The sequence below is a fragment of the Tetrao urogallus genome, assembly GCF_951394365.1.
Source record: "Tetrao urogallus genome assembly, chromosome: 1".
Taxonomy (NCBI): domain Eukaryota; kingdom Metazoa; phylum Chordata; class Aves; order Galliformes; family Phasianidae; genus Tetrao; species Tetrao urogallus.
This window is the reverse complement of record NC_136813.1, coordinates 80278375-80301713: the sequence shown is the minus strand read 5'-3', so window position 1 is coordinate 80301713 and position 23339 is coordinate 80278375. Positions and strand designations below refer to the sequence as shown.

The 23339-nt window shown below is 35.7% G+C and overlaps 1 protein-coding gene across 1 annotated transcript in view; it reads left to right on the top strand.

The window, feature by feature from the left end:
* DMD (dystrophin) overlaps window positions 1–23339 on the top strand; it is a gene marked incomplete at both ends in the record, with an annotated part of 1041552 nt that overhangs the window by 683989 nt on the left and 334224 nt on the right. Inside the window, 3 exons of the mRNA XM_079549062.1 lie at window positions 1551–1715; window positions 15730–15831; window positions 23148–23256. Of these exons, the coding sequence (XP_079405188.1) occupies window positions 1551–1715; window positions 15730–15831; window positions 23148–23256 (376 nt within the window). The remainder of the gene's footprint in view (window positions 1–1550; window positions 1716–15729; window positions 15832–23147; window positions 23257–23339) is intronic.

The window sequence follows — 23339 nt, the reverse complement described above, 5'->3', positions numbered from 1 at the left end:
GAACACATAAGGGAAATGAATGCATTTTTAATTGTGTTCTCTCATATCTTGGGCCATACTGGAAAAGCAGAGTTCTTGTTATATTTAACAAGATTGGGAGGATAGAAAAAGCAATTTGACTCATGGGTCAGTTTTTATTAAAAAGGTTGTTATGGGGTGGATATAACGAACAACAGAGAAAATTTAACGAACTGCAAATCAAGTTAATGAATTAGAGTCATCTTGTAAGTGGCCTAGTAAACCATATGTGAAATATATGTAGAAGAGTTCTTGTAGCATCAACAGATTAGTATTTTCAAACTGAATTTGTAAAGAAATAAATATGCTATGAGAAAATTTTCTTCCCACTCCCGCTGGTTTTTTTTTTTTTTGTTTTGTTTTGTTTTTTTTTGTAACTTTCATTGCTTTAATGTCTCTGGCTTCTGATTATTATCTACTGTAAAATACCATCAATAGGAATTAGTGTACACCAGTGATACTGTTGTAGCTGGGCAACATGATAGCTATACTTCTGTTAATACTGTTGAGCTTCAGCTTCAGAGGGAATTTATATTTTACTGTGTGCATCAGAAACTTCACATTCTGCTACTTTTATAAGGTCTGTTTTAGTAAAACCTGTGCTTTGAAATGAACATCAGGAAACTCCATTTCCTTGACATGAACAGCTAACCATGCTTCTTGGCTGTTTTTAATAGTTAGTTGCCATATTTTCTTATCCCTTCCCAGGACCTTTATTTGCTGTTTCTAATTATTTTCCAAGTCCAGATGGTTTCTCCTCTGGTTTATGTTTGCAATGCTGCCCATATTGTATAGTGACATCTCACCTCTCAGCTATAGAAAACAAGCTGGGAAGGACAGCATGGAGTGTTGGCTTCAACCTGTTTTATTTATTTTCAACCTGTTCCTGTATTTACTCCAAATGCTTCAGTGCTGTTAGATTTGAATGGTGTCATTCACTGATTAATAATTTTTAATTACTGGCAAAGGATGTACTTGGTTAAAATCTGACTACTTTGAATGCAAATCAGAGAATCGAGTTCAGTATTGATGACACTCCTTCGTTATTTTTCTTCACTATATGCATCTGCTCATGCAAATTTGGACAGAACTGACAACTCTAAACATCTTGTCAGAAAACAGGTTTATAAATATCCAGATCAAAGAGGCCAAGGAAGGTTGGATGTCATTCAAATGGTCACTTTCATGTTTTTATATTTGCTGTTACTCTCTCAGATTAAAAATTGAGCATAAAAGCAGTTTCATATACAGAGAAAACTAACTTTTTATGTATGACAAATGCAGTAGTAGAATAACAAAAATGAGAAGTCTGATGATTTTCTTATTTGTAGGAAAGAGATATTGTAACTTACCTGTAAGATACTTACCATGATAATTTCACTACTGTTTATAGTCTTCATTTCCTTCTACAGGTGTATACAATTAACTCATATATGTTATGTATATAGTATATGTATGTATAATTTTAAATTGCTTTATATTGTTTGGGTTTTTTTTCCTCATTACAAAAACAGCTTCTGATATTTTTTCAGGTGTCCAGAGATCTACCAGAGAAGCAAAAAGAAATAGAAATTCTGCTGAAGGATTTCATCGACCTTGATCAGCAAATAAATCAACTGACATTGTGGATAACACCTGTCAAAAATCAGCTAGAGCTTTATAACCAAGTGGGTCAGCCAGGAGCTTTTGATATTAAGGTAAACTTTCTGTTTTAAAAAGGAATCTAGATGTTTAATGGTCAAAATGTCAGTTGGAGCATTAGCTGCATGGCTTGTATTAATAATACAGCTTTGATATGTAAATCCGCAACAGTTCCCTAAGATTATGCTGTATAAAAATTCTTTTTTTTTTTTCCATTAGACAGTTTCTTGTGATAGAGCTGTTTAGGGTGGCAAGGTGAAATACAAAAATTGTAAATAATTTTTGCTAAACCATATCTTGAAAGAATAGTCCAAAAAGCTAGTACATCAAATTCAGAATATCAGTGATGGGCCGTTTGAGCAGTTTTCATCAAGTCAATAAGACTAGTTGAAAATCAGAATATTTAGAGCTGCATAAGGATTCTAATGGTGCCGGAAATACATACAACTGCTAATCATCTAAGATATCTAGAAAGCAACAAAACTGATTGTTCAGTAATTGTGAATTAAGTATTTAGGATCTACTCCTCAATGTATATTTAGTTATTAAAAAATACCTATAAATAGGCAAAGATTAAAAACCAGCACTGTTTTGTGTTGGTTCTCATGTTCCAATGTTCTGCAAAAAGGAAAAAAAAAAAAAAAAAAAAAAAAAAAAATTTTAAACTCTTCTTACTTTGCATGAAATGGAATAATTGCTTCTAAAGTCATGGTTTTTTTGCGGACAATATTTATTAAATTCACTTTGTCCTCGTTGCTTTTGTGCAGCTGTTTTAATGCTGAAACTTTTCTGTCATACAATCACATTATGGAAAATAGTGAATCTCAAGTTCTGTTGTAGTCCTATAATTGACAGAATGAGTTCAGTGATGACATTCATTCCCTTTTAAAAAGATAAATTAGGATAGCTCTGCAAATGTCTTTATATAAATGGAACGAGGGATGGAAATTACTTCAAAGAAAATTATCTATGCTCACTTCCTGTATTTTAAGAAAAATTTTTAATCAGAATTCTTCCATTTCTTTCTTTCAATCTTTTTCATTCTTTTTCTTATAGACTGATTCCACCATTAAATTTGCTCCAAATTATAATAACACTGTTTATTCTATTGCTTGTGAATGAGATGTTTTGCTTGTTTCTTTTAGCTCCTTTATGGCGATGATAGAGGAATATTTTTGAAAAGCTTTTAACAGAATAGGGAAAAAGAAAGTGTATAGTCCTGATGTGGTGCGATGAGATCTTGTGCGATCAAAGAGGAAAGGGAGTATTGAAGATCATAAAAGGCAGGCAAGTAAGGCATGAGCCAGCAGAGATGTTTAACTTACCTCTCTTTTGTCATCGCTGCATTTGGAACTTAATAGACAGAGTATGTGGGAGAAAATTTCTTCATAATGTTTCTGGATGCATAATACCTATTGTTTCCTAGAATTGTATCCAGAATCTAGTTGGAGTAGATAGTGGAACAGGCTCCTTTTTTCTTTACTGTGATACAGTTAGGAAATAGGAGATGAGATACTTCAAGCATAGAGAGATGGGAGGTGTCCAGCATATGCCTTGGTCATCACAGGTATTAATCTTAGGGCACCTTCTCTTTTTCTCTCTTTGGTTGGACTACTTTGTGTCAAGTGAGTCTTTAGGCAACATTTTAGCTTCTAAACTAAATGCATATTTCAATTTAAAAGGCATAAAAAAATTTAAGAAAATTGTGAACACCATAAGTTTGTTGAAACAACACTTCTTTAAAACTCATTCACTCTCAAGAAGCATACTGTAATTTATAACAGCTTTTATTATAAACTACATTTTTTTATTTTTATTAAAATTGAATCTATTTTTTTCTTTTATCCCTTTCTGCTCTCACAGTTCTATGCATCATTTAAAGAGTGACAGTGTGTCTCATGCTACCCTAACATATTTTACGCCAATGTAATTTTTGTTCATAATTCTTTTGACTGCAATTTAGAAACAACAGTGCCTTCAGACCTCAGTCTCCAGGCCTTCAGTTAGGCATCATAATTTTTAGTGGTGGTTTCCAAAATCCTAAATAGAATTTAATAACTCGCTCATTTCTTGTTAAATAATGGTAGGGTTACTCCTGTAACTCTATTAGTTGATTTAGCGAGTAACCATTATCTCACTATATAGGACTAATCCAGAATCTTATTTCCAAGATTTAAAAAACATCTCTAGCAGTATATGCTGTATTCACATTGTTAATCCATTATTACAGTTTTCTTTTATAAATGAAGATATATATTTTTAAATGTAACAAAACAGTCTAAAGAAATCAGCATTGGAATTCATATTTGCAAGCTACCGTTTTAATAATACTGAAGTAGATCTTATTTATTTGCAAGTATCATGTAATTTTTCTAACACGTTAGCATAATGTCTCATTCCAATACTGGCATAATAATAGAGACTGCTCCTATGAAATACTCATGTATACGCATGGGAAAGTACAAAATCTGCATCTATTATTTCTGAGCATACTGCTAGTTTTGAACACTGGAACACTTCAATAATTGAAGTAAGCCTTCAATGTAGCTTCTCATGCATCTTGAATATATTTAATGCTGTGTCTTTTACAACTGTTTGTGTTTTTCTAGCTTAGCATATGTAGGAGAACTGTCAGGTGAGGGCTTGAACTAGTGATTGAGCACCTGGTGAGGAGGTGTGGCTGGCCTAAGGAGCACAAGCAAATGGTCTGCATTGGTGCTCCCCACATGACCAGAAGGGGTGATCCAGGTGGAGCTACCCTGCGCTCACTTGGGGGCCAGCCCCTAAAAGGAGTGTATCTCTTCAACCCAGGCTGTTTCTGGGAAGGAGAGCTACCTAGCCAGAGAGCCCTTCCACCAGTTGGGTGAGTTCAAGTGTTCTTTCTCTATGTGACTATCTGGTTCACCTGTGAATACTTTGCCTGGTATTGCCGAGAGCCTGTCAGAAGCAATTTTGCTTCTTTGTGAGTACAACTCCATGTACTTATGTTTTCTGTGTATTTTCTCTTTGATACAATGTTACTCTTATAGCAATTCTGTGTGATTTTGTACTCCCAGCTTAACAAAGTTAGTCAGATGTAGTAATCATCGGTTTCCAATTTTACAAAAAGGTGTGATTCAAGAAAATATGATGAAAGTTGTCCATCTTACAAAATCGTAAGATGATAATGCTTAACAGCTTTGTGTACAGTATTGCATTGGATATAGCTAAGTCAGTCGACCACTTCAGAATAAATATGTTCAGGTCTTATTGTACGGATACTTTTGCACATACCAGTATATTTTTATCAGTACTTCTGCCAGTAATGGCAAATGAAGCCTGTAATTACTTCTGAAAACATGAAGTTGAAGTAACATATATAAACAAAACCTCATCTTTCCTCTTCTCTGCTTCTGGATTAAACATATAACAGAGTCATAGAGTCACAGAACGGTTTGATGGGAAGGGACATCAAAGCCTATTCAGTCCCAACCCCTGCCATGGGCAGGGCTGCCCCCCACCAGCTCAGCTGCCCAGGGCCCCATCCAACCTGGCCTTAAGCGCCTCCAGGGATGGGGCACCACAGCTTCTCTGGGCAGCTGTGCCAGCGCCTCACCATTCTCTGAGTAAAGAATTTCTTCCCAGTGTCTAACCTAAGTTTCTCCTCTTCCGGCTTAAAGCTATTCCCCCTTGTCCTATTACTATTACATTATGTGAAAAGTCAGTCTTCTGCTTGTGAGTTCCCTTCAAGTACTGAAAGGCCGCACTGAGGTATCCCTGGAGCCTTCTCTTCTCCAGGCTAAACAAGCCTAACTCCCTCAGCCTGTCTTCATAGGACAGATGCTCTAGCCCTCTAATCATCCTTGTGGCCCTCCTCTTGGCCTGCTCTAACAGCTACGCATCTATCCTGTGCTGGTGCCCTCAGGCCTGAATGCAGTACTCCCCATGGGACCTTGCTCTGCTGGCCACCCCTCTTTTACTGTGGCTCAGGACTGAGTTGGCCTTCCCAGCTTTAAGTACACTCTTTTGGCTCATGTCCAGCATCTCATCTATCAGATCCCTCAAGTCCTTCTCCACAGGACTGCTCATCTATCAGACATGATCGAAATTAGTATAGCTAGCTCAATTTGAGGTTGGAAGATACTGCCTTTATCATCTCATGTGATGTGCTGCATAAACTGGTCAGTTTGGTTTTCTCAGTTATTTTCTGCCTGAACTGTAGCATGCCTTTATCAAAAATGACCAAACTGAAACGAGGCTGCTTTTTAACCTTCAAGTATGGACACTCATTTTGTGGTGAACTGCTTCAGTAGTTGAATTTAAAAACCTGCATGTTTAACCTAGACTGAGTTTGTTTAGATTCATCTTTCTAGCAAACTAAAGAGAGCTTCAATACTGCATTCACAGACAATACTCAAGTTTTATCTTAAACTCTGCTTACCATCAGTACTGTTGTCCTAATTCAGAGAAGAAGGCAAATACGGAGTGTATAACGAATCTTATTTCAAAAAGTAATTATTTTTTGTTCAAAGCAATTATTTTGTGGTCCTGATAATAATGTGATTATCTTTAATCACAAAGTTATTTTAGCTAAGTCTAATCAGTTTAAGTAAGTGGCAAGTGTTGCTATAATGGAAAATGTAGGAAATTTCAGCATTGTCTCCTGAGTAGAATATATAAAGCTATGCACTAACACTTTAAAACTTATTCTGATCCAGTCATCCAGATTTGATAAACTTTTTTAGGGATATATTATTCTGAGCATAGGATCAAGACCTGTACAATACGCACTTAGAAACAGTTTTCCTAGAGCATCAATAGCCTGTGCAGCTTCAGAACTATGGCTAAAGGAATTTGAGCAAATTCTGGTCTCTGCTTCTTCCTACTGAGTGATCTGCTGTTTGTTTGTTTTTACTTTACCTGAAAGATAAGTTGTAAGGGAGACCTCAAAAGACAATTATAACTAGTGGTTATGCTAGTGATTTGTCTCCTATACCTTCAGAAAGTCTAAAGAACTTTTTTCTTGGTTGCTGCTTTTTTTTCCCCTCTAAATATTTACTTCATCATAGTTGATTTTAATCACAACTCTAAGAACGTAATTGTTGTTTTTTCTTGTTTTTTTTTTTTCTTTTTTCCCCTATGAAGACCTGATAGATGTTAGAACTATAATTATATGGGTTAGAAATATTCTTTCATTTTTCTTTTTTAAAGAACTGTGGATTTGTGTAGAACTTGCATACAACAATTTGTTAGTCAGATTGCACTTCTTAAGTGTAGTGTGTGTTGTATTTGTGGATTGCTAAGTCTTTAGAAAATTACTTTAGGCAGAAGCTGGAGGGATTTTTACAGTCAAAAGGAAAATATGAGCGCTTACCCTGTGAGTCCATACACATATCTTAATAAGCTTTACTATGTTATGACTTGAGTCCATGAGAAATACAGATATGTGAAGAACAGAAAGATATTGTCTAGTAAGGTAAATACAATAAAAGGTTACAAATAGGCTAATATTTCAGATACATTTTTAGTGCTACTTTCTGTTCCTTGTGCATATATTCCTCAAACTTTTTTTTTTTTTTTTTTTTTTTTTTTTTCCCCTGAATTTTCTCTTGCTGGTAGTCCTAGGAATTGAAAAATTGTGTTGAGTAACAGAATCTAGCCATTATTGGCAGGGACACTTTGCATCTATTGTCAAGAGCAATGGGCTGTTATGTTGTCACTGCTGAGCTCTGCTTGTTCAGCTACTGCTAGAGTATCTGTTAGTTATGGAACTGGAGAGTAGCATTGCAGTGTGAGACTAAGGAGTGAAAACACTAGCTGTGGTGTGACAAATCATTGCCACCAGGAAATACAGCTTTGGGCAATAGATCAGAAACTCATATGGATGAACAAGCAAATTGCATGAGGGAAAAACTGATTAGAAGGGTTGCTTGTGAATGGAAACTACAAACGAAAACTGAGTTCAATTTTTAAATGTGTGCTAATATATAATGTGCTCTGTTTTGGAAGAAATAAACTAGCCCTCTTCAAAATACTAACATTTTATTTAAATATATTTCTCTAAAGAGCTGTGTAGATTCTTTCAGAATTGTTATATCTTTATTTAAGTTATTAATATAGACTTACAGCCAGCATTTATATAACGAGTTCTGAATGCTGTGCCATTTCATTTTCAATTATTGCATTTTAAGAACTTGCCTGATTTTTCCATTCAGTCCATATAGATATTATTCTAAGACTTACTATCTTTTCTCTATAAGCCTATGGAAAAGGCTACCCTATCTTTGGTCTCCTATCCTATGGACATGGATATCTCCTTACCACAGATAAAGGCATAACAGTAGCTGCCTTCTGAAGGAATGCCTTTGGCTTGCACAGTATCTCTGGAAAGCCACAGAATCACTGGAGCTCTCTGGATATATGATCAAGACATCGCTAGCAATGTGCTGGTCTGAAAATGAGCATCTAAAATAATTTTTCTTTAATATTAATTCTTTGCCTGAATGTTTTCAAATTTTATCCCTCAAATTTTTCTACTGGTAGCTGTCTTGTGGTCTGTGAATAATGCTATTTGCTATGCATGCAATTCTTGTGACAGCAATTCCATGGCTAAGGTTTGATCATAATTTTTATGTTTTAAATGTAGAGTTATATTATAGTTCCTCAAAATTTGCACAGGTGTATGTCAAACAGCATCTTCCTCTGCTTCTTTTTTCTTCCACTCAATATTTCCCTTACATGAATTCTTCTGTAATAATTTACTCTCTGGAATTACATGGCCTGGGGTGCCGAGTTTGATCCTAATTCCTTTCCTGCTAGAGAAACTGCAAATGCTTTGTTCCAACTCAGGCAGGCAACCCTAGCCTACGTGTTGTGCAAATGCCTGCTGATGGTGCTACTTACCTCTTCTGGCAAGCTCAGAATGTGTGCAGAGCAGGGAGGTAGTTGTGCTTGTTCTCCTGCCAGTTATCTGAAAACCTTCAGTCAGCATACCTCCACCAGCCATAGGAGGAGTATAAAAACCTGGCTTTTTCCAGGTGTTTGCCTCAGAACTTGCAGTTTCCCTACTGCATTTAAGTTAAAGACAGTTTGTTAGGGAATTATGATGGATAAGGGTGACTACATATGTGGAGGAAATGCAAGATATGAGTCCTTGTATTTGAAGGAGCGGACAGAGGAGGCAGTCAGGATAGGAAGTAGAACAAGTGCAGAAAATCCCGTTCTCAGTTTGAGCTTATTGAAACTCTGCTGACTCCTCCAAATCTTTCCTCCAGACAGTTTTAAAAACCACTTTATAATTTCCAGCCACCTTGCCTCCATATTGTCTTTCAATTTCACTGGTCCTTCCTGGTTGCCCACTCAGTTCCCCTATCACTTCCCTCTACTCCCTCTTTAATTTCTGGTTGTCACTCATGCTTCCCTTTACTACTGTATACTTGAGCAATCATTTCTAAGGTTTTCGCAACTTTGTTACACTATACTTCTAAAGAAGCTTTGTACTGGGTCTGGATATAGGATTTATAATTTTTTTAAATTGTCTATGGTGGTCACTTGCCATGTATGCAAACAGCATATTGTGTTCAACTTTGGCAGATAAAGCTTGCCATCTTAAAAAAAATAAAATAAAATAAATAAAAAAAAAGCTATTCTTAAAAGCAACTTGTATTTGGGTTTTGTCCTTGGTAAGTTTTGAATGACAATAGGAGAGCTGTCAACTCTTGTCAATCACTTCATGATATACTTGACAGTCTGCAGTTAGAGAATAATGTGACTGCGGAGTAGGAAATCTAATTGCAGTAAATAGAAGAACGAATGTTCATCCACATGAGAGAAAGAAAGTGTTGACAGGACATTCCTGTGTTGTTTTTTTTTTTCTTTCCATCAGCCTTAATTTGTCAATGCCTGCTTGACAAGCCAGGCCAGAAAAGTTGCATTTCATGTCATTACTGATTCTTTTACATTTTCATTTTCCTAACGTTCTCTTAAATGAGTAATTTTTATATTCTGGATGGGGCAAGTAGTTTATAACGTTTACATGGCCATGTAAGGAATACATGCCCTAGAAATTTATCTCACTGTCTTCTGACATCTATGTCTAATTTGGCAAAAGGTTGAAACATGAAAACTTCTGATGATGAAATATTGTTTGATTACTTAAAGTACTCCTATTTTCAATGCATTATTTAGATCTGCACTAAATGTCAATGTAATCAACTCATAGAACCAGAGCATGATATTCTGTATGTCTATCAATTATCACTCTTTCCAGAAATGTTTTTATGGGACTTCGAAGAGCAGCCTGCTCAGTGATTTCTTTGTAAGCTTTCCATTCTTTTGGAATTTTTCAACAGTCTGTGCTCAAAATTCTTCAAAAAAAATCCTATTTCTAATGGAATATTAACTAATATTAACTGCAGCTGGATTGTGAAAAGGTAGCAGAACTTTCCCATTGTATATTTTTAAATCTGTAACAGAACTTTTAGCCTTCAGGATGGACTGTATAACCTGTATGCAGCATCTTGAAAAAGGAAAGATTTTTTTTTATTTTCATCTTTTTTTAAGAGCTGATAAATGTTACCTTCTACATGAAGTATTTTTTTGAGGAAATAATAACTAGTTCATTGCTCTGAGAAGCTTTTAGAAGTTTGGGTGAGTTACTTGAAAGTTATTGAGATTCACCTGGGGATGATCATGCCCAACCAATCTGGTGGCCTTCTATAATTGGATGATGGCATTGGTGGACAAAGGAAAGGCAACTGATGTCATTTATCTGGACTTGTGCAAGGCCTTTACATCATTCCCCACTACATCAGGGAACATCCTTATCTCCAAATTGGAGGGATGTGGATTTGATGGGTGGACCACCCATTGGGTAAGGAATTGGACTGTGACCTCTCTAAGAGTTTCCAGATTCTGCGTGTATATTTGCTTTGTTGGTTTTTTTTTGTTAATTTATTCTTCAGTGTGGAACCATCAATGCTTAAAAATTATTTCAGATCAGTAAAAGCTGAAGGATTGCAGGGGCAATTAATGTTATTCTATTGCATTTTATTGTAATTTATGAAAATCTTTACTATTTCTTCCAATAATACATGCCATTTTTGGAACATTGTAACTGTTGGAAGACAAACTGCAGAAACGAATGCTCATGAATATCCCTCTCAAATGATGTATTACAGACTAATTCCATAAGAGGACTATTGGAAGACACGTTATAATCAACAATGCTTTCTTAGTACAGTAACATATTTTGATTTTTTCCTAAGTATCTTCTGTAGCCAGAAACTCATTTGAAAATCAATCTTTATTTACTAAACTTGAAAGGAGGAGGAAAATAGTGTCTGAGTGTCTTACAAATTGCCCATGGCTGCAGCTCATAGGCTCAGAAAGTAGTTACAAAGTATAAAATTAAAGCATTTCAGTTATAGAAGGGAAATGTCCTTTCTGTAGTGCTCTTTCCTGTGAAATGATTTTCTCCACCAAAGGGTTTTCATAATTGTTCTGTTAGGTCAAGAGCTAAAGGTAGATTGGCTTTCTAGTCTCGCTAAAACAGGTGACTGTCTTTTTACATGCTACTTTAAAAAAATCTAGAGGAATCCCAGAATGTTCTTCCCCTTGTTAAGGTAGAATCTAACAGTGTATCTGGACCTTAGTTTGAGTCTTACATATTTAAAATAGCAATGATTTAAAGTAATGGGCGAAAGGTCAGTTGCTTAATTTACTCATTAAAATGGCTTTTTTAAGGCTGATGTTTGAAATTGCTTGCCCAACAGTTACAAATCTTTTGTAGCAGTAAAACATTTGTATGCTGAACTTTAACCAAGACTGCTAAAGGAGTGTTTTTTAAATTGAATAACCTTTATGTTTTCTTTCATCAAATCCTAAGTCAGGAGGGTGAAGTTACATTCTGTAACTTTGATGTTCCCTGAGTGTTTGCTTGCCTATGTGGAGATGAGTGAATTATTCAGGATGTTATCAAGCCTTTTCATCTGTTACCAGTTTGTACCTCTATTCTTTTCTGTGTATCTCCTTGAATTTTATGAGGATTCCTTATCTCTGGTCTTTAAGCACTGGCATCAGTGGTTTAGGTCCTACTTCATTATGGCCACAGAACTGTTAACAGCATGTCCTAAGTGTATTCTAATAATATTGTGAGAATATCTGTATTGAACACCAAGAATGCTATTGACTGCTATTGGGCCTACCACAGAGATTCAGTGCTCACTGTGGTGTAGCTGAACTTTGATGTATTTTAATTGTCTCATCTGACCATGCTTCTTTGTGGTGTTTCAGCCCATTAGTCTGCTTCATGCATGGGAATGTGCAGAGATGACTCAAAAGAAAAATGAGGCCTCTTTTCAAGAGCCAGAGTTCTTGAAGATGGGAACATATTCACATTTTTCCATCCACTTTCCTCTCTTTGTCAGGACATCAGCTTTTCACTGAATCAAGACACTTTTGGGAGAAAAGCGCGGAGCTTCACTTTTTTTTTTTTTTTTTTAATTGCATTTTCCTCCAAAATATCTGGGAATAGTAACCTGAAAGATAAATGTGAATATTTCAGTGAACCTTCTTATATGTATGAAAAAAAAGAGTAGTGAATTTTTATGTCTCTCTCTCATATAAAGACAAGGAAAGAAATGTATAATTAAATGTAATTTTCTGTTATCAAGTAAAAAAATGAGGATTAGTATATGATTGTTCAAGAGAGTCTTATTGAAATTTCTAAGCCTCCAAAGTATTTTTTTATTTCAGGTTTTAGCATATTAGCTTGTTCAACGTCATTGCTTCATCTGACTTAATAAAATGAAGGGAAAATGCTTATTGTTTCTCTTTTTTCCTGGAAAAAAAAAAATCTTTAATCTTTATTTAATGCAATCTTTGATGGAAAAAAAAGATTCAAATTAATATATTATTGTAAAAGGTACAAAGTAACAGTTTTTTATTTGAAGGTTGCAACTAATTTACATTTTTGCATTGCACATCACCAGGAAGACATAGCTTTAATCACTTTTTCCTTTCAGAAAACGTCCTGTAGATATTATGTCACTGGGAAACCCGATCCTCATATTTTGGCCCGTATTATCAGAGAAAATGAGTCAGATTGCTGAGTTACACCAATACACAGACTGAAATGCTGCAGATACTTCACAGACAGTAGTCTGGACCTCCTAGTATATGTGCAGCATATGTCAAACAGCCTGTGTCTGCTAGGATAGCTACCGTATCTTCAAATAACATGTCAAGCTAACAGACTTTCTCTTCCTTTGGCGTACACACTGGAGGTTTAGCCAATATACTGATTTCAGCTACAGAATACGAATTTCTGAGTTCTGAGCTGTATCAACAGATTTTCGTAGTCCAGATGGGACTGTAGATAAGTCCTTGCAACTTTTTCAGCCTGTGAGTTTATGTAGTAGGCTGAGCTGATATATTCAGTGCAGAAGCCAACATGCCTTGCTCTGCACAACATTTTCATTTGCTTAGATACACTATTTTAGCACCAATGAAAATTCTTAAATGGCATCTTGTGAAGTAAAGACGGCCTTTATTTGATTATTGTTGTTTATACATGTTTTGAGGAACAGCAGTTTTCAGTGGTGATGTATTTTATTTCACCGTATGTGTAAAAAGTGCATTTAGCATATTTATTACCCAGCCTAATTGTAGCTTTACAATCTCTTAACAGGCTGTTTATAAGTTGTGAAATTCCTGTAGAATCAGCTCTGTCTCACAGACAGCACTGCATCTGTCCTATAGGCATTCTCATGCAAAAAACAGTGTGGTAGCAGAGTGGATGGACTGGGATCAAGACATGTAAAAAATCATCAATTTGGTTTTCCTGAAAAAACTGATGTCTTCCCTCAAACACAACTGCAGACAACTTATGTTAGTCTTCTTAAGCTTCAACAGTAGCTTTACCTGTATGATTGAGAGCAGATTTCAGGCCCTGCTCTCCCAGTTCGCTATTCACTGGAGTCTTGCACAGTCTCTTTGTTACAAGCAACTGTTGGAGGCCAAGTTGTGGTTCGTACCTTCTTATTCTCTTTTGGAACTGAGTGATGAACTAGTATTTTCCAAGTACACTTTTATCTGTTGAGCTGCATTAATATTGTATTATCTAGCAAATGGATTTGAGATTGCTGGGAACTTGCTCCATGGATGAAATTTGTTATGCCATCACGCAGAGAATTGTGCAAACAGCTCACTCAAAGATTTGCCAGGTGTGTACTTATTAAAAATCATTTTGTGATATTCTTAGATGATGCTGGAGTTAATGTATACAATCATAATGTAACTAACAAATAACCTCCAGCACCTGGCCTTGTGTAAGGAGCATTCCTGAAACACAATTTTCCCCTCCAGCTATAGCCAGAAATAAACCAGTTTGAGCACTCACAGAGCAGTCTGCAGTCAACAATTCATGATGAGTGGGGGATGAGCAATCTGCTCCAAAGGCACATCTGTGCAAGTTAAACCAGTGGCATAGATGTACTCATAATGAGCTTGATATTCTGGAATTTTGCTGGTTATTGTAATATTATTTTTTCCTGCTAAGATTTTTGTGGTATCACGAAAGATGAAAGTTCCGTGTTACAAAACAGATATTTGAGACATCATCTGAAACAATACAAACCAACAAAATAATGACAATGTTGGGAACAGTTTAGATTAAAGAAAACACTAAAAAGCATGTTCTTTTGTCAAGATAGAAAATTGCCCCTCATCTTTATGTGGTGTGTAGGAAAGTAGAAAAATAATGTAGCATTGAAATAGAAAGAAAACAGGGCTTTAATGAGTGCTTGATCAATGGTTTAATAAACTTCCACCCTCCGTAATCTCAGTTCTGTTGTTCCCTTCTTTTCAGTGCTCATTTTATTCTCTATGAATTCATGCAGGTACATCTCATTAATATTGAAATACATAATAGCAATAATACAGAAGTTTCAAATATTGTTGCAAGAGATCAGCCAAGCTTCAATTCATTTTATTTGGTATTGATAAACAATATTTGCATGAACAAATAGGAGATGGTAGTGAACTCGGCAACAATTATTTTTGCTGATGATCCACAGTGCTTTGCAAGTGAATATTCAGGCTGTGCTCTAGGTGTATTTTCTATGCTGAGTTAAAAACTGGAGCAATATGGTTCCTTGCCGAGACTTGAAATGAAACAGATTTCTACAGGTTCATTGCAGAACACGTAGTAGCATATTTCTACAAATGAAATGATGTGTTGTGTCAGACAGTGACAAAACTGGCATACCACCTTGTCTGCTCTCACATTAACATTAACTGAGATTTTGGACAGAAAAGTTGAACAGCCACATGAGATGATGTAATCAAGCTGTAAAATAGATGGGAGAAAAGCGGAGAGAGGAAAACGGAAACAAACCACTTAATTTACGTATCTCAGATAACAATGGGATCTTTGTTTATCTCTTTTGCTTATGTTAAATCATAGTACTTAAACAATTTGAATCTTGGAACTTTAGACATAATTTGCCTCTTGTTATGTTTGTCAGTATTTTTGTTGTTGTTGTTATTATCTATATTTGGAGCTTCATACATTACTTATTTAGTCAGGACTTAACAAAAATGAAGGTTTTCTTGGAGTTGTCATGTCTTAGCACCTGGATGGTACCTTTCTGGATTAAAAAAAGAAAAACTGCCAGAGAATATGCTGTTGCTAATTCAGTGGATGTAGTTGGTAGTAAGTGTCTCTCTACTTTTACAAACCGACACTGTTACTGTGCTTTTGTTTTGAATTTGCTTCATGTCTGTCTTTCTCAGTATAAATTGGTCAGCTTTGTAATAGCTTTGTTGAAATGTTTAGGATAAAGGGATCTATCACTGCAATCTTTTCCATGCCTTTCCTTTTTTTTTTTTCCCCATCTCTGATGATCCTTTTTTTTTTTTTCCCCATCTCTGATGACCCTTTTTTGTCCTCAGCTGCTACTATCTGTAAGTTTTCCAGAAACTAGTCCTGAGCAGAAACAAATTTACTGTTGGTTTACAGCCATGGAGGATTTTTCAGTCTCATTGCTTATGCTACAGTTAATCTACACTGCTCGTGTTTTTATTTTTCAGGAAACTGAAGCAGCAGTGCAGGCTAAGCAGCCGAATGTGGAAGAGGTTTTGTCTAAAGGGTGTCATTTGTATAAGGAAAAACCAGCCACTCATCCAGTAAAGGTAATGAAGCAACCTTTAGCAATATCCATTACTGTGTAATGGGTTATGCTTCCCCTGTTGTACACTTGTCCTTGATGTGCTCTGTTTAAAATCAATGAAAGAACTTGGCAAAGAGCATTTGTTCTGTTGTCACCGCATAGCCAGGAACAATGTAGTGTACCGAGCTGGAAAATTTTTGCATGTTGTGATGGGATTTTTTTTATTTGACATAAACATTATTTTACTTATTCAAGAGTAATTCATACTTAAACCAAACTTAAATTTGTTGGGCTTAGTTAGTGGTATCAGATGAAGTCTTTTTTATCTTCTGTTAAATTGCACTTTCAGAAAATCTGTAAATTAAAAAAACAAAAAAAAAAACAACCAAAAACTTTTTTTTCTTCTAGACAAGGTAAGAGTCAAAGAAGACCCTTTGCTTTAATTTTTTTGTACTGTGAAGGAGAGATGATAATGTAAAACTTTACCACTGAGTATATCTGCCAGAATTCCTGTAGCGTGGCTTCCCTCATTCTGTCTTGGAGTCAAGAATTCATTGGATTGATCCCCCCCAACCATTCTCCCTTAGAAAAATATACTATAGAATCATTTTCCCCCAGAAATCATTTGGATAGTTTAGGCTTAGTTTTCTAAAGACCATATATATTTGCATTGAACCCTTGAGTATCTAGGATACCTGCAGAACCATGAAGCTGTAAATAATAAGCAAGCAGCCTTTCATGTGTGGTCCAGTTGCTGTTGGAGATCAAACTACTAGTAAGATCACTACTTTATTAACCAGAGCTTCATTTCTTATCTGATAACTGCTAATAAAGGATCTGATGGTGAAGAGTTCACTCAAACAGTAATAGTGGCTTATCAATTACAGTATCTGTTGCAATTATGAAGACAGTAAACTTCGTATTTAGAACTTTTCCTAACCTATAGTGGTCAATAATCTCATTTTATAGAAAAAGATTTCCTCACAAAGTTAGGATGTCTGTAGGTGACCTGAACAGTAAATTTCATGTGTTTTTTTTCCATGTGTATTCGCATCACTTGTAGTACAGTGGAGTATTTTCCTGCTTCTACAAAACCTCCTCAAAGTCTTATAATTCCCACCATCTGAATGGAGATTCATAGGGACATGTGGATGCACAGATCTGCACTGTAGAAGCTGATATTTAAGCATGTTTTACTTTTTTTTACTTTCCTGAACAGAAGTGTTTAGGAGCTTTTTTCCCCGCCTTTTTGGTATCTATGCTTGTGTGGTTTTTTTTTGGTTTTTTTTTGTTTGTTTGTTTGTTTTTTTTTTTTTTTTTTGTTTTGTTTTTTTTTTTTTATAATGGTCAGTTCTGCTAAACAGTGGAAAAATACCAAGGAGGTGAACTGAAGGTGACTAAAAACTAGTGTGCTAACGAGAGTGAGCAGAAGAAGGCTTATGACTCAGCATTGGGTGAAAATAGCACTATTATTATTGGGAATAGAAACACATCATTTCAACACTGAATGGATGATGGAAGAAAAATCCCACTACAGCAGCTGTATTTTCTCACTGGGTAGCAGCCAGAACAACAGGAAAAAAGTGAGATTTTGGCTTTCTAGTTTTTTGTAACTACATTTAAAGAATAGCAAAATGAGTGGTGACACTTGCAGGGAGAATTGGTAGCACTTGCTTTGATATTCCATTGATGAAGGCATAAATAGTGTGACATGATTCTGTTTAGGCCAAACTTCTAACGTAAAAGTATATACTCCACGTCTATTTCTTTTAAGTGTTTGCATCAAAGACTGAAAACTGCTTGTTTCTACCAGATCTGCTGAAACACAATCAACTGGAACAAGATAACTCTTTAAATAAACATTGATGTTCCTTGATTTGCAGTTTTGACAATGGTATTATAGAATGTGTCTGTAAAGAAATTAATAACTATTTGTTAAATAGTGGATATTTCATTTCTTGTCCCTCTTTAATTAAATGTTACTTTTTTCGTTACCTTCTGGAGTTCAATTAATCGAACCTGTGAAGTTAATTTCTGATTCACTACCTTGTACAGTAATAAAATAGTGTACATGTACTGTCAGGGCTGCTGAATAGCTTTCTTAGTGACATAAATTTCCTTAAGCTTCTCCCCATTTATGTCTTCTGCCTTTATTGTTAAGTGAGTAATTTTCAGCAGTATTTGTTATTCGTACATTCCAATACGACTTTTCAGACCAAGTCAAAATGACTTTCTACTTAAAAGATATTTTGTGGCAGCAGAAATGATATATATTCAAATTATGGTGTTTTTTTAAAGGAAATTAATGTGGTTGCAAAGGTAAGCACTCAAATCTCAGAAAATGGTGAACTGAAGATGATGCGGTGGCCTTGTTTTAGGTTGCCTAATGCAGCAGAGGGTATGGGGAGCACTCACACTGAGAGCACCAACTCAGTACTGAAACTCATAGTTCTTGTTTAGTTTGTTGCTGTAAGCCACACTTTTCTTGTGAAGTATTCTGTTTCTGCTGTGAAGAAAAATGGCTAATTCCCTCGTAGGCTGTTTCAAGCCAGTCATCACAGTGGTGTCTAAGTGCTTCACAAGCATTGCTTTATTTTAGTTTTGTGTATGATTGCTTTGTATTTTCCAGAGAAATGAAAGGAAGAAAAAACAGAAGTTGGGTCAAAGTAAACGTATCACTAGATGCAAATATCAGGGAAAAAGAAAAAAGTTTTCTTAACCGGTGATATTAAGCATACCTTAAATTTAAGCGTACCTTCAATTCAAAATAATTTCCCGGACAATTATGACAAAAATATGAGGATTTACTTGAGACTAGTTTTTGTTTCAAGCAAATAAAATGTTTAAGCTAAGAACATTTTCACACATCAAATGAACTCCCATGGAACAGCATAATAGTCTTATCTTTGTTTACATATGGGCACTGAGGCACAGAGTGAATTTAAATGTAGCAGATACCTTTATATGTCAAATTTGAAACACTGACAACCAGGTACTTCAGCGTGTTATGCAACTTTTTTTTTTAATAAGAGAAATGCACTAACTTCAGTAATCCCAGCTGCAACTGAAATTGTGAAGTGTTCTGGAAATAAAATAGTAATATCTCATGTTGGAGTCACAGAAAGTTTTTGTTTTTTTTCAAATGTCTTTAAAAGGATTAGTTACTTGCATGCCATTGTTTTACAACTTTGCACAGTGTTTGGTTACATGAAATATTCTTTTCCTAGCTTCCTTTTTTTTTTTTTTCCTCTCTTAGTTTACTGCTAGTCTTTCCATTCTTCTCAATAAACTACATCAAAGTCCTATGGACTGTATTCATACTACAGGCCTGCCCTGTCTTGGAAAGTGTCAATAAGTTCGAAGTATTAATGCAGTCATGTGCATTGGATCTGAATTTATGTTCGTCATTGACTTTATTCTGAGATTTTGTAATCCTTTGCTGTTCATGTTTGCAAACTTTATAATGCATTCAAAACACTCCAGTGAGAGTATAAATTGAACCCTGTGGCTTTCTATTAAAACATAATTGAAGTGAGCGTTGAAACTGAAATCCACTCTACTTCTTAAACACCAGCAGTAATTTTTTATAATGTTAGTCACAGCCATGGACTTTTTAATTTTCATACCATTTTTTTGTTTTTTAATTCTTATAAAAGTATCATCTTTACATCATTAAAGAATACTGCTAAAGTCTTTGAAGTAAGCACTAGGCAGAAATATAAGTAATAATCTGATTGAGTACTCGTGTTTAACGTGTGCTTCATTTGAAACTTGCCCAGATGAAATATTTTTTATAGAGTAGATGATTATGAATTCTGTTTGTTAGAATTTTTCTGTGCCCTTCAGTAGGAAGTCCCAAGAGTGAAACCAATATTTGTTATGTAGAGTTAAATCTATCTATCTAGAGTTCAATCTATCTTCCAACAGCTTTATTTTGAATTTGTAACTTGTACTAGTTAACTAAATATTTGATTAAGCTGTCATGTAGAATGTCCAAAATGTGTAGGCACAGAATTTGAGCTGAGGCCTTCTCGATTATCAGTAAACCATCCATCTTGATGTTATAATTGACTGAAATATGGATATGTTCACACATTCGCAAAGCATGCTAACAGTGATTATACTGGAACTTAGCAATATAGAACTGTAAAAAAAAAATCTTGTTGGCACATGAAGTCCAAATATATGCTGATTCAAGGATCAAAAAATGGGGTAAGATGTGATCTTTTAAGCCCTGGCACTTTAGTAATCAGACACATTGATATTAGTGAAATGAATTTCATGCTTTTGAAATGCATTTCTGTAAAGTAATCTTTACATGGATGGGAAGGGAGAGGTTACTGAGTTTACTGCTGGTGCAAGTGGCAATAGAAGGAACATAATCCAAGTCTCCAGAATAACAGTGCTCTGGATGGTTTAATCAGGAAGGGAATATCTGTGGCAAGGGAAAAGCTGCAGTTTCCATCCATGACACTCCATTTTTCCTTTCCCATCTTTCTGATTAGGAGATAAGTAGTGATGTTGAGAAAGAGGATATAAGGAGTACCTTTACAACTTTGTTTCATTCACCTCAGTCTTCTGTTTAAAATGCCACATCACTTTTCTGTCTGAATACTCCTATGTACTTTTAGTGCTGTTAGTGAGATTAGTTCAGTATGAATATTACCCTCACTTTAATAGCACTGGGATTGACATTTAAAGGAAATCAATAAATCAATAGAAACTGTTCCTCAGTGCAACATATTTTAATTTTAATACTTGTCACTAAAACTCTAGAGCTACAATTACAGCAAAATTATTGTGCTTGACGAAGTGAACGTTTTTAATGCGTGCATGCTAATTTATGGCAGATGCAAGATTGGATCAAACTGTAAATTCGACAGGAGAGTTTGGAACTAGCTACTCTCTTATTAGTGGTGTAGATGTTGCTTCTATTTTGCCATCAGTGAAAACAAATCCCTGGCTCACATCTGTATGAATGAAACAGCTACTCACACTGAGAACCAATATTACATTTATGATATTCATATCTTTTTCCTGAGTTAGTGTGAATAAACAGTAAAATGAAGCTGGACTTTGACAGTATAATCTCTCGAGCTTTTAAGGGCTCTCTACACCTGCTGCTGCTACTGAGTAGATACTGGTGCAGCCATTTACATTTTAGATCTGGAATGAGGTTCTTAGGTGTGAGCAGTAGGAAAAAAATATTAAGAAATGTGGGAAATACGGTTTTGTATGCCAGTAATCCACAAATAAATAAAGTATGTATGAATTGTCAAATGTTATATTTATTGTGCATACCCTAATTTATTTTTCAGTGTGGTCTTCGTATTCTGTTGTTGAGGATAACTTCTGATATTCCTGACTCTTTATTTTAAACTTAATGCAGTTTTTAAGCTACTCTTAGAAGTAAAATGATTTTGTGGTACAGAGTTATATCCGTTCTCTTCTGTCCTATTAAAAAGCATTTGCACAAAAAAATCTCCAGGACTTATACCAACTAGTATTTTTGTTTTTATTGATGATAGATATAAAAGAACTTTGTAGATTTAAGAGTACCTTTGGCGAAACTTAAGGCAAATTCTAGAAACAGTGCCCAAGGCATCAAAATGTATGCATATGTGTGTGTACACTCTTCAATTTAATGTTTCTTCTTCTTTACCCCTCTCCTACTTGTCCCCATCTTGTTAGGTTCAAGGTACTTAAACATCATTCTGAATAGACATCCTGTTTCTATTAGGACTAGATAGTAATTTAGACTGTCTGATCATGACTAGGGCGTAGGAGTGCTAAAAACACCACTGAGTGGCATTGGTATACTGGACTGCTATCACAGTGTTGCAGGAGTTGGAAAGGACCTCAGGAGATCATTGAGTCCAACTCCCCTGCTAAAGCAGGTACCCTACAGTAGGCCACACAGGCAGGCATCTAGATGGGTCTTTAGTATCCCCATAAGAGGAGATTCTGCAACCTCTCTGGGCTACCTGTTCCAGTGCTCCATCACTCTTACTGTAAAGAAGTTCTTCTGCGTGTTAGTATGGAACTTCCCATGTTCAAGTTTTAGGACATTAATCCTTGTGCTATTGCTACACACCACCTTGAAGAGCCTGGCCTCATCTGTTTACCTCCCACCTTCGTTTAGTTATTTATATATGTTAGTCAGATCCTCTCTCAGTCATTTTTCCTCAGGCTGAGCAGACCCAGGTTACTCAGACTTTCCTCGTATGGGTGATGCTCCAAACCCTTTTATCATCTTTGTGGCCCTCCACTGGACTCTATCTAGGGCTCCTTGTATTTTTTGAAATGGGGAGCCCAGAATGAGACACATGGTAGTCTAAATGTGGCCTCACCAGGATAGTCAAGGGCTGGCTATGGTTTTTTTTTGTTTGTTTGTTTGTTTGTTTGTTTTTGTTTGTTTGTTTGTTTTTTTTGCTTTGTATAACAAATGGTTAGGAAGCAGCTTGAAAAGGAAAAGCAGTCTTCATTTTAAGAGTTTAGAAATGCCAGCATATAATTAGCATGCTTCATCCTACTTTACAGTCCCTAGAGTGTGGAATAAAGATGGGGTAGAAACATTGTTTTCAAGTCTAAATGCCTCTCACGGTTATCTTAAGACTGATATAATTCACATTCCAGACTTTCACATTCGTTTTGTTTAAAAGTAGCAGCTTAGCCATTGCTCAGGACTGTTTACGATTCCTTGAGGTCTCCTAAGGTTTTTTTTGTTTTTTTTTTTAATAGATAGAAGAATGTGTTCTGAATTGCAGAGATTTTATTGACATGGTTTTTAATACAAAATTCCCCTTCCTGTTTTAATATAATAAAATGAGCATCTCAGGTTTATGATGATTAGAAACAGAACAAAACAGAAAACTTTTGTTTGGAAATCATCCTATGTCCCCTAAGTCCATCAGGGAACAGTGCAGGCTGGGAGGGTAAGGAAGAGGCCTGATGAGAAGAACCAAACAGAGCCCTGAGTGGGGCTGGGTACGGGGCCTCAGTGGGGCTGAGGTTGGTTAGGGAGCAATATGGCCAGGGTCCGGTGGCATAGCCTGTAGGTTGTCCCTGAGCTCCAGCAGGCAAATTTCTGGGAGACAAGATGCTCTCAAAACTGTTACACCATGAAGCGTTTTTGTTTTTTTTTTCCCCCACTCCAAATGGGTCATACTGTGTTCTTCCCTCTCTCTCCCATTTGTGAAAATTAATTGCTGTTTCTATGTGGGATGTTGTAAATTCAGGGGTCCATCAAATGGGGAAAAAGAAAAGGGGGGGGGGAGAGAGAGAAGTTACATTTATTAATGCATTATAAATTTAATGTATTTTTAACTTCTACTCTAGAAAAAATTAGAAGACTTGAATGCGGACTGGAAGGCAATAAATCACTTAATTCTACAACTGAAGGAAAAGCCAACATTCGGAGAGCCTGTCCTTTCCTCTCCAGGTGTCTGTAAGTGTTTCATTGTATACATCTAAAATCAGTGAAGTCACATAGTTAAAGGGAAAATGGCTTGAGACAGTCTAAATTCGTTG